This window comes from Amblyomma maculatum, chromosome 3 (assembly GCF_055883805.1).
Source record: "Amblyomma maculatum isolate TAMU_Amacu chromosome 3, ASM5588380v1, whole genome shotgun sequence".
In the NCBI taxonomy this organism is placed as follows: Eukaryota; Metazoa; Arthropoda; class Arachnida; order Ixodida; family Ixodidae; genus Amblyomma; species Amblyomma maculatum.
The window spans coordinates 215,333,710-215,346,333 of NC_139346.1; the positions used below are offsets into that span (position 1 = coordinate 215,333,710).

A 12,624-nucleotide genomic window follows, 5' to 3' on the forward strand; every position below is an offset into this window, starting at 1 on the left:
TCAGTAAAGATCAAAACTACCAGAGCCTTGCGCTACAGCATCCCTGTAGCTGATGTCCCAGACCTTATGTCTCATATTCCATACCATACAATCCGCCCTTTGCGCGAGTTTTCTGCGCATGCGCGAAGTCGTAGCGGCGACCGATGGAAGCACATTGGACGGCGTCGACGGCGTTTCTCGGCGCCGCAAGTGCACAGGGGCTGGCGGCACCGGGCGGCGCGGTGACCGTCACAGGCTTGGCAAAGCAATGCCAACCACATCTGCCGCATACGGTTGCCACTCTCGAGGCGTGCCGGGGTGCAAGACGCTGTTTTTCAGGTTTCCTTCAGCGAGCCGCGACCAACAACGTGAAGCTTGAATTAGGGCCACCAAGCGTCAAGATGTGAATGGCCTACCTTAGCAACCGACTGTATACTCTAGACTGTACGAAAAACACTTTGTTAGAGGTATGTATGCATCTAAACGAAATGTGCATGATGAAAAGTATCTACTGGAGTTTGCACCAAGCCTATAACCCACCAGTGATAGCCGCAATGAGCATATGTTCGGCGCGTGTTTGCTTTATGTGCGACGGAGCCTGATATGGCGATGTATTTTGTCGTTTGTTTTCTTTATGTGCGAAGGGACCGGGTAGCACAGATATCACAAGTGGCTGTGTGCGCTAGACCGTAATATTTAGCATGTTTTATCGCGACTGCCGCCTGACTAAAAAGAAAAAGGAAATGGGACGTTTGTTGTGATGCACTGCCGTTCGCGAGCCAAGTGGTTGAGCTGGTCATGAGGCTCGCGAACGGCAGTGCATTAAAACGCCATATTTTTTTTCTTGTTAGTCAGGTGGCAGTCACAATAAAACATGCTAAATATTACGGCCTAGCACACACGGCCGCCTGTGATATCTAAGCTACCTAGCCCTTTCGCACATAAAGAAAAGAAACTACAAAATACATCGCCATCAGGCCCCGACGCAACTAAAGCAAACACGCACCGAAGAAATCTTCATTGCAGCTATCACTGGTGCGTTACAGACTGGGTGCAAACTCCAGTAGGTACTTTTCATCATGCATATTTCCTTTAGATGCATACTTACTTGTAGTATCTGTGTTTTTGCCGCTCGGAGCACATGACGCACTTGATACTCTTGCATGACGCACAGTATTTTTTTTTTACCTTACAGGCTCGCCTTTGTGCTCGCCAAAGCATTCGGATTTTGTTCCTTCAGCGTACGCAATCAGATGCACTTCGTTAGGGGGCTTGATAATCGTCGTCTTCGTCCAACCGTTTGCAACGGCAAGGAAATCGCCCGGCACAAATGAGTCTCCTAGAGGGTTCATGCTCGTTCACTTGCGGAGTGGATCGCTCTGGACGTAGAGCAGCGTTGGTTCCTGACCGAGATGCGCATCCGATATGTAGGATAGGAGATGCACATGTGTTACCAAGTCGTTGATTCTGCAGAAATCACGGCAGAGGCAGAAAGGTTGTGGATCCTTTCACAACAGAATGACCATTCTCTCTGCACCGAGAACCTTTTCACCACTGCGACCACATCCGTTCTGACTCCTGAGGGCAGAAACCGGCTACAGCGCTGAATCATTCGTTGCCGCGCTTTTCCTGCAGGTGTGCATTCCGGCCGGGACAATGCCCTTTTCAGGGGGTGTGTATAAGTGCCTCTCTGCTGAGCTTCATAGATGAAATCCTATAGCTGCACGCTTGTAGATGACGCGAGGAGGAAGCGACGCCCATTGCACCATGCCGGCGCCGCGGTGACCGCATTGTGCTCGGTAACCCAAGACACCCCACACATATGCGCACAGGAGACGATTCCACCTAGCTCTGCAGCATCAACAAACCCCTGGCTGCTTTGCCCTTTGAGATCCCTCTCTCTCTCTATGCCTCCGCGCTCTCCTGTCTGCCAAGAACCTGCTCACTGAGAGCGTCTCATTCTGTCACGTTGAGCACGGCCCGCGCTACACGCTCTTACAATACGAAGACAGTATATGCGTGCGTTATAAGTGGCTTGTGGAAACGCTGTAACATTCCCCTGTACTGCGTGAACATGATAAACTGCAATCACTGTCACTACTTTCCGCCCCGAGGCCAAAAAACGGAGGAGCTTTCGCTTCCCACTTGCGTTGGCGAGGCCATTTCGTATGGTGCGCTTTCGCGTCGTCTGCTGCACCGCCGTCCAATGTTTCTCGCCCGCTCCCGCATGACGGCGCCACATCCTCCCGCAAAAGGCGGATTAGAAGTATAACTTCTATATTAGGGCCTATTGGCACACAACAAGCACATTTCGTTTGTGGATCTGTGCCCTGCATCAGTCACTTTATTTATTTATTTTTTTTGTTGAATACTGTATGTACACACACTTGCAAAATTTGATAGGCTGCATTTGTTGCCTTTTTCAGAGTATCCTGCTGAAGGACTGTTGTGATATAAGGGAGAAAGGGTGAGTAGTGTAATGTATGCACCTTACTTTTTTTTTCTGCTGATGCGCAACCGCGTGCAACTGGGTTTCTCTCCCCAGACTTAACCGACTTCTTCGACGGTGCAAATCCTTGGAACGCCTGGACTTGACTGACATGTACGATTTCTCTGGAGAGGTAAGAAATCTTGTCTCTCCTGGGTGAGCAGGCATTCTGGTGTGTGTGCATTGGTGTGGTGAGTGAATGTCACTTAAAGCTAGACGGGATTGGATAAACTCTGTGGTTAGTAATGAACTGCCGTGTACCTTATGACACCTTTTGCCGCCATGCAGTGCTTCAATGTCGAGGGGCTGCAGTTGCGCCACCTCTCTCTGCGGGAATGCTCGGGGCTGACCACAAAAGGCATCTGCCGGATGGCGCTCATGTGCCGTTCCCTGACCCACCTGGTGCTCCACGAGTGCTTCAAGATCGTGGACGTCGACCTGATCGTGCTCTGCAAGGTGCTCTTATCAACAGGGTTTTCTGTCTTTAGTGAACACGCTGTATGTTTTGGCTTAACTTCAGTGATGCAGATGATGGCCTTTTGAGCTCATGGCACAGAAAGAGCTGCTGTTTATTGTCTTTTCTATCGTTTTATGCACCCAAAAAGGAGATTTTGCAGTTCAGGAATACAGACAAAAAGAACGAACGCGCGTGTATTCTTTCAAAACAAATCTCAGAACAGAAAGTAAGGGCATACGGTTGGTAATAAGAACAAGTTCAAAAAGTAGTGCAGTAAAACGTCGGTTAATTTGAATATCTGGATTATTTAAAGAATTGCTGTAGTCCCATAATTTATAATACAAGCTTGACCCAAGCAGCAGCCTGTCCTATTAGTTAATTTGAAGATTTGGGGTGTTGTGTGGGAATACCTCTTCCCGATTTCGCTGCGAACCCGGGAAAGTGACACCTTCTCAGAGCCGTGAAGTGGCGCTGCAGAGCGTGCTTGTTATGCAAAGTGCCCCATTACTCCCAGCACAACGGTCCACAGTGCGGCTTGTGGATGCCAAAGCATGTCTTTCAGAAGAGGAAACATGCTTCTGTGCAATGCAGCAGGTGAGGCTAGCAATACAGGTTTAAAGGACTATAGACATGTTGGAGCTAAGACGAGGAGTAACGAGCTCCGACAGCGTTCAGGTTCAAACTGTTATTTAATTTTATTGCTCGCGCTGGAGGCGCCTAGTGCCAACCTCCTCTTCTTTGTCCAGCACCGTGCCGTGGTTTGCAATAAGAGCGCGGCGCAAGGGGCGTTACAGACATCTAATTTTTGAGTTCGTGTTTTATCATTTGTAATAATGCCTAAGACATTACTGTACATGGATCACCATGTCACATTTGCCTACGACTGCTGAATAATTTATAATCGAATTTCTTTTCTCACCTGTTTTGGTTTCAACAGCCGAGCGATGGCTGTAATGTCACAGTCAAGTCTAAGTCACGCGAGGAATGAAAATACAGCAATATAATCATTGCTGTGTCATTTTAATTCACCACTGTGATAAGGTAATGTTCAGCAGCCTCTGAAAGGAACAGCAGTTTACATTAGGTAGCAAAGCACTGGAAGTAGTAGGCAAATATGTCTACTTAGGACAGGTAGTAATCGCAGATTCAGACCATGAAAGGGAAATAACAAGGAGAATAAGATTTGGATGGATCACATTTGGCAACCACTCGCAGATTATGACTAGCAGCTTCACTCAAGATGAATGTATACAACAGTTGCATCTTACCTGTACTCACCTATGGGGCTGAAACGTGGAGGCTAACGGAGGGTTCTACTCAAGTTGAGGACAACGCAAAGGGCTATGGAACGGAAAATAGTAGGGGCAACATTAATAGATATGAAGCGTGCAGAGTGGGTCAGAGAAATAACTCAAGTTACTGACATTCTAGTTGAAATAAAGAAATGGGCATGGGCAGTGCATGTAGTGTGAAGAGAAGATAACCGATGGTCGCTTAGGGAAACAAACTGGATTCCAAGGAAAGGAAAGCATTGCAGGGGGTGACAGAAAGTTAGGTGGGCGGATGAGTTAAAGAAATTAGCAGGGGTCAAGTGGATGCAGCTAGCACAGGACCTGGTTAATTGGAGGAATATGGGAGAGGCCTTCGTCCTGCAGTGGGTGTAGTTAGGCTGAAAATGATGATGACAATGATAAAGCCAGCGTTCCTTAAGAACAGGAATCACTCCACATGAAGAATAAGTGATTATATCGCTGCGTTTAAGGCGAAAGCCTCATCGTTGTTGACAGAAGGCTGTCAGCAGAGGTGTCACGCTTTCGAGAGCGAGAATTAAAAATAAATTAATAAACCTTGTCTCCACCGGGAATCGAACCTCCATTACTTGGATCTCCAGCCCAGTGCTTTACCAACTGCACCACGCCTCGGATCGTGAAACGCTCTTCATAACTCCCCTTATCTACCATGATGATGATAGCGGGATTCTGGAAGTGACAGAAACTGCGCCTTTCTTTTCCTGTAAACGAATTATAGAAGGCCGGGGAACTTTGATGCGTTCAGTGAAATGCTGGTTGTGTTCGACAAGGGACGCGTATTGTACCGTCACAACAGGTCATGACATCACCAGGCGATTCATGCATATACGAAGCTAACCCCGCCGGGCGTCTGATCCAGGCGTCCGTGTGGCACCTTTCATTTGCCGCTTCCTCGGAACGCCGCACCACGCAGCAAACAGAAGCAGACCCAGATGTCTAGGAGGCATTAGTACAGCAGGCATCAGTGGCGTTTGAATCTAATTTACAGGATAGAAAAGGCCCAGTATCTGTCACAGTTCTCTGCGGCCACCTCGTAAAGGATGGGAGGAAGGTGGTAACGAAAGAAGAGAGGTAGATAGAGGTGCCCTAGTGGAGGGCAACGATCCACCGCGCTATAATGGCTTTCGCCTCATCATACTTTAATGGTCCAAAGTGCCCTCTACAATTTTTTTGTGCCGCGCATCAAGGCATGATTGTGATGTCACCGCCATCTCTCGGCTGTCAAAACCGAAACTAGTGAGAAAAGAAAGTTCAATTGTAAAGTATTTAGCGGTCGTAGGCAAAAACTGCATCTTGATAGATATACAGGAATGACTTACTCATCAATAAAGGGACTCTAAAGAGAAAACTGAAATGGGCTTTCATCAATAGAATGCCAATTTCTGATTACAAAAAATCCACTCTTACTGAAAACAGCTGTTATAAGGTAGTAAAGAGGGAGAACAGTAATAGTTACGCGCTAGGGATCCCGGAGGCTGACAAATGCGAATTATGTTGCCCGTTTGAATGCGGTCGTAGGTTTTGTTTTCACTATGATTACACGCTTTTATCATACGTAAACGACGGCGAAAAGACAACGTAGACGTTGCAAGGCAAATACAAAAATATACTTGGAGGCGCCACAGGCGCCCACTTCAGTTTCGGTTATGTGCCAGCTCAGGCACTTCGTGCGTGCTCGGATAGTTTCAAGTTTGGGCCTGCAGAGCCTGAATTACGAGCTCGGGCAGCAGATGTGCCTGGCTCGTTCACATTTGAGCATTCGAAGGTGCGAGCGAATGAAATCCGCTGCCGCCGACACGCTTCTTCGTTCACACTTCTGAGCCAGCATATCGCCACCGTCGCCACTTCGACTGCGAGCTCCCGTTAACCCTGACCTGACTGTTCGACTGCAGCTACGTATGGCACGAAAAGCATACATATGCTAAGTGCCGAAGTCAAAACGCATTATCCTTCAACGGTTCACTAAATCATGGTACATCTGTCCCACATACTGTGGCAACAAGAGCTTCAACGTGCTATTTGCAGGCATCGTAAACAAATTTATAATGGAACATGTTTTGAGGTGTACAAGTTACTGCTGCCGGTCTAAAAATTACAACTTCTTGACCATCGGAGCATGCTGCCTGCTCTCACGACTTGCAACTAATGTTCTGGATGCCTATGCGCACTATATTGTGCATTGGAACCATTTTAACATGTGGAATTTCACAGTGCTGGCAAATTTAGGGGCGCCGGCTCTTCGGTCATGCTCTGCTACCGTGGACATACTTTTCGCTGAACACAGAGCTGTAGCACAAACCTTGAAGGAAAAAAGTGCGACGAAGCTTCAAAACTGGCAAGCGCAGCAGCGAGGACACTATTTTGCTGGTAACTAAATCTTATTTGTATGTAAACATTTCGGGAAGTGTTGCGATGACTGAGGGCTCACTTTGCTCATACGCAGTGCAAGAAGGAGCACAAAATCTTGAGAAACACATAAAGTATTGTGCATTACAAGCGCTCTGTTTTTTTTTTCTTTCTTTCTTTCTTTATGGGCCCATCGCTCGGTAAATTACTCTCTTCATCGTTTTATTTATTTCGGCTGTGGCCATCACTTATTGTGAGCCGATGGTCGATTGCGAATACGCTGTTGCTATGTTGGCCCCTGAGGGATGCTCAACGCCGCGGGCCGCGCCGGCTTGCTAGCAACCACGGAGTGTCCACTTACGTCATAGTGTGCAGCACTCTACCAAACTGCGTAGTCGGAGGAAACAGTTTGAATTCGACCGGCGGGAACAAGAAAAAAACCTCAACTTCTTATCGCAATATCTCGGCACTTATTCGATTTTTTGCTGCTGGATATGCGGCGACAGTGTTGCAAAATGTAGCTTATTAGATTTTCATAGCATCTTTGGGTGTCTTTAGCGTCCCTTTAACAAGAAGAAATGCCACCAAAGTTTGGTGTCTTTAGTCCTTTAAATCCTGCTGCTTTGAAACTCTCGGTACTCTTTCAAGGCATGACTAGATTGGAGGCAATGGTGGGCACACTCGTCACTCCTCTCCATGGCATCTCAACAGAGCATCGAAGGAACTCCCAAGCCTAGGAGTATCATCACGCACTCACTGCAGCCCAGCGAAGAGTTGACCGCATGCAGTGCCGGCCTTCATTGTTTCTTTTAGTAGTGTACCATGCTTAGAAGGTTAGGTTACCTTCATCTCTGATTGTTTAAAGTACTTCACATATAATCTCGCCTTCCTTGAGAAAAATGGCAGTCCGAAATAGGCGAAGGTAGATGTGCACATGCGGCAGACCTATTTGCGCGGTATAAAATAGCTTTGGATGAGCGGCGGATAGCATGCACCCTGTGCCTGTGGCCATTCCTGCCAGGGCTCTAAGAATTAAAAGAAAAAGTGTTAATTTGTGTGTACATTGGTCCCGCTTACAAAAATTAAAATTATTTTGTTTACCCAGCTTCTCCAGGCTTGTGGCCGCTTGCTCAGACAAGCAGTCAGAAATGTGCGAGCAAACTTACTATAATTTCCGATGCATTTCCATGCCTGAATCCGAAACTGCAGGACTTTGTGCAGTTTAGTTCACTGGCAATTGGTCGATCGGTCTGCACATGAATGCAAAAGGCAGAATTGAACGCCATACTTTTGCCTTTGATCGCCGTTAGCTTCCGATTGCTGTCCTTGTGATTGTCATGTGTTTATTGCTTTATGTGTCCATGATTACATGGCTGCTTTATGCGATTACATCCTGTGATAAGCTACAAAAAGTGGTTGCGATGGCCACTAAGAGCTTAGGGGGTTTCTTGACATTTGCATAGCGATTGCAAGCTTTGTTCGATTAAGGTAACATGTTCCTGCAATAAAATTTCTTGTCTGGTTCCTATTTGTTTCTGGGCTTTGTTAATTTCAATATTTTTTGCATTCCATTTGAAACACTGAGGTTTGCAGCAAACTTATTCAAAGTTTTCTGTAGAACATTTTTGTTAAAAATCCAGTTCCACTCAGTTGTGGCACTTGGGAGAAGTAAAAACAAATGAACACTAAAATCAGTTATTGTGAAAGCTGCTGTTTTATGTTGGGCTGTCTTTTTTTTTTTTTTTTTTTTTTTCTTTGCCAATAGAACCTAGCTCTACTGAAGGTGCTTTGCCTCTCAAGATCACTTGTTCACGGTAAGGAGATTCATCTTTTGTTTATCAATGTGTCATACAGCAGGCTATACTTAGCTCTTTAATATGCTCTGTACACGATTGTTTACAAAGCAAACTTGATGGTTTTCTGGTAGTGTACTGCACCAATCAGTGATATCATTGTTGCAGGTGATTTTAGTATCCTTATCACAGGTGTGATAGCTTATGGCATTTAGCGGTGCTGTAAATATTTCTTGGAACAGTTGGCCATGTAGCATACGCCGTTCACATTATTTGCACAATTTGTACAAAATTTTGTGAAATATTACCTGTAGGTATTTCGCACTGAAAAATTAAAAATTGCCTTTCTCGAGTCGTGACTGTAATATTCAAGTGGAGAAATATTTATTTCTGATGGAGGCAAAAATGGCGGCTGAAAGGGTTGATGTTGTTCTTCCTTGCGAGTACCTGGATGTCCATTGCTGAGTGTCTTGTTTTCCCTCGTCTAGTCAGCAGCAAAGCTATTGGAGATGGTATCACCTGCCTGCGCCACTTGGTAAGTTCTGTTTCAGCCCCATTCATTTACTCTCGTCACTACATGCTATTCTTTGCTCTTGCAGTGGCATTTCACTTTTTTGTGCACTCTAAGAGCTCTTGGGGAATTCTACAAATGATAAGCTATGCCAAGTAGGACTCAATCATGGATTATAAACAAATGAACAGGGACATCACTTGTGTGATGCTGCTGTAGATAGGAAGCATTGGGCTTGTGCTGTGTGTGCAGTTTGTTCTCTGCTTGGGCAGCTAGCAGTCTTGTCATCTGAGCTTCTTAAAGAGATGGAGACAGCAAATTTGTAGTTTGCACATTCTTTGTATCAAAAATTTTTTATTACACCAGGAAGCATGATACATGCGTTGAAGGTTCATATATTGCCAGTAAATAATTTAATATTGCATTATTTTTGTGAACAATTCTTGGACTCGGTTCCTGAACACAGAGTTGGACAGTAATATCACTGTGTGGGATTTTTGACAATTGACCTGGTCACATATGCTCACGCATCTATCATGCAGATACTGCTGCAACTTCTGCTCTCACGCGCTCATTCTGTCTGAGCGTAGGGTAACTAGCAATGCTGAAAATTGGCGTGACTACTTACAGCAGCTAAAATTCTGTCTATGACTGCATCAAATTCCTATGAGGATATTGGCGCTTTTCTTTTATAGTAGCAGCGAGGATGATTATGAACGCAGCTTCATTTAGAATGTGAACAATCATTTTGTCATTTTCAAGGGACGAGGGCAAAGTGCTGTGAGTGGTTCATGCTGGACGCCGCTGGCCTGAAGTTGTTCGTCTCCACTGTGATCAGCTACCCCTCTGTAAATATATGTAAATACATCCACTCTTTGTGTGCATGCATCTACACTACATTATTGCTGGAGGTGCTGGGAAGCCTACAGCAAGCACGGAACTCCGCAGCGGTCTTCAACTTCCCGGTTCTTTAGCCATGCCCAGCAATGGGGCTGCACCATCGGCGTGCACCACCGCGGTTATCATCATTGCCCACCCGCGTGATCCCAGAACCTTAGTGGAGTGGACGGTGCTGATGTGGAGGACTGATTCGCTATGTACAAGCGCGTGAGCGCACACAACAGGTGGGATTTGACCATGAAGTCGGCTAACATCATTTTCTATTTGATGAGCACTGCAAGGATCTGCTTTGAGACCCACGAAGACGAATTAACCAGTTGGGACCTCTGCAAGCGGAAGCTTTCCGACTTGTTTAATAAGCCAATCGGACGTCAGCTGGCCGCGAGAAAGGAGCTTGCATGCCGAACACAATCATCCACAGAGTCGTATGTGTCATAAATTCAGGACATCTTGGCACTCTGCGTGAAAGTTGATCACATATTAAAGGGAATAGCAGACGACACCTTCAACTTGCTCGTATAAAAGGACTGCGCGATTCTAAAAGAATGCTGCCGGTTTGAATAAGTGAGAAGCCGCTGTATTACCTCTCAGTTCACGCGGCTACCGAACACTGCTATGACGTCGTCCTGCGTGGACTCAACCCCACCTTGCCCTCTGCCAACATCCAACAGCCTGACATGACTTGTGCGCCGGAAACTAGGAGCAGAATCTTCCAGTTTCGCTACTATCGGTACCAGACAGTGCCTCTACAGTATCCCTTACACAGGCTGTTGTCTGGCAAGAATTTGCCAATCTCTGGATCCAACCTATATGCTCCATTAGCTCCCCAGGTGTTTGCCATGTGTTCCCAGTACTTGGTTCTGGACATCCGTACTACCCTCGCCGCAGCCGCAACCCAGATTAGTGGAGACCACCTGACAACAGGCCTATCTGCTTTAACTGCTCCCAAGATGGTCACTTCTCTCAACACTGCCGAACTCGCCCCGTCATCGACCTACCGCCGCTACCCGGATTCTGTCTATTCCCGCCGCTTTATATCGCCCTCTGAACAGCAATCCTCAAGCTTCGACGCTCAGACTCTGCTCGCCAACCGTTCTTCGTCGCCCTACAGCTGTCATTCTCTATCGCTCCAATCTCGCCGCCCGTCATTTCCTGACCCGTATGCTCGATGTCGTTCGGAAAACTGATGGTTGCAGCGTCTGGAGGTGATGCTGATCTGATGGCCTGACCCGAAAACCTTCCAACTCGCCAGGCCCAATAGAACATGTTTAGCGCCGACGTGGACAGGATCCCTGTTACAGCTCTGATCAACACAGGAGCGCATATCTCAGTTATGAATGCCTGTCTCCGCCATCGCCTAAGGAAAGTGCTCACTCCCACCCCTTCAGCTGTTGGCCGTGTCGCTGATGGTGGTACTTCTGCTGTCTTTGGAATGTGTACAGCTCGTGTGCTGCTGTTGCGACACTTGGCTGCCTTCGCGATCTAATCCTCGGCCTTGACTTTCTCTCTGAGCATTCTGCCCTCGTTGATTGTGCCACAAGTGTTGTTCAGCTCGACCCACCTTTTACGGAGGAGCCGCCAGGTCCAGTTGCGCACCGCCTATGTACTGTCGATTTTCTCCCCCTGGACTTCGAAGCCATCACCTATGTATTGTTCTCGTCCGTCCCACCAGTCCCCAATGGCCAGTACATTGTTACTCCAACCCTTGATGTGCCTCACATGGAATGTTGCCCTTGCGCATACAGTGGTCACTATGTTTGCCAATCAAGTGTTCCTTCTGATCTTCAGCTTTGCATTGCATGTTCAGCCGCTTCCCCAAGGCATGCCGCTCTCCACGTTGTGCCTCGCTTCTGAATACCTTGTATCAGCTGTTACAGGTTGCGTACCCCCCTCGGTGAATCGTCACGAGTCAGACGTCCCACCATCTGACGAATACGCAAAAATTTCTCCTGACCTTTTACCAGCACGAACCACCCACACTTCGTTGTCCTCGTGTTCCACATACAAGCACAGCACTTTGTCGTCGTCGTCGTCCCTTGACGATATTTATCCACTATCCAGCGACGACAAAGAGGTAAATGACATACGGGCGATAGATGTGCAGCAGCAGGATACACCATCGGCACAGCACAGGGTATCAGCAATGCTTTTTTGGAATCCCGAAGTTTGACCACATGCATGAAGAGAGAATTAACCAGCCAAAAAGACTCACACAGGAAAGCGGCTGGAGTACCAATTTTTTATTCGAGAGTTCGAGGCTCAGATATATATATACAGGGCACTTAGTCAAATGACCCTCTCACAATCGCTATCACATCATTCTTCCATCATGGAAAGTCAAACTTCTAGTACAATGCTACCTTTGCTATAGCAGCATCAGAAAACATAGCAAAATACAGTCATACAGAATAAAACAGCAAGAAAAGCCTTTGTGCTTGGGCATCCAACAATATATCAGCAACTTGCAGAACGGAGTTCTTAGAACACACACCTTTAATGATTCTCGGAACACAATTGCCTTACTTCGAAAGGCAACAGACAATCCTTTCTTTGCATTGAGGAAGGTCTCAAGAACCTCATGCGCTGTCTTGTCGCGACTCTTGCCAACAATCTTTATACCATCAATCATCGGCTCACATTTGCACTCTGCAGTGTTGGGTCAGATTAGATAGAGTTCTATTTTCTTGCAATTTTGAGTGCTGCAATGCTCTGCCATTAATACAACGGCCCGTTGATCCTGTATAGACCACGCCACAGGTCAGTTAAACTTCATATACCACTCCACAAAAGGTTTGCCATACCTCTTTTCGCACTGAGGCTTCTTTTTTGCCCAATAAGTA

The 12,624-nt window shown here is 46.7% G+C and overlaps 1 protein-coding gene across 1 annotated transcript in view; it reads left to right on the forward strand.

Annotated features, from left to right (window-relative positions):
- LOC146197691 (putative RNA-binding protein EEED8.10) overlaps positions 1 to 12,624 on the forward strand; it is a 70,941-nt gene that overhangs the window by 27,338 nt on the left and 30,979 nt on the right. The window contains exons 10-14 of the mRNA XM_084599591.1: positions 2,406 to 2,446; positions 2,525 to 2,600; positions 2,756 to 2,923; positions 8,346 to 8,394; positions 8,862 to 8,908. Of these exons, the coding sequence (XP_084455717.1) occupies positions 2,406 to 2,446; positions 2,525 to 2,600; positions 2,756 to 2,923; positions 8,346 to 8,394; positions 8,862 to 8,908 (381 nt within the window). The remainder of the gene's footprint in view (positions 1 to 2,405; positions 2,447 to 2,524; positions 2,601 to 2,755; positions 2,924 to 8,345; positions 8,395 to 8,861; positions 8,909 to 12,624) is intronic.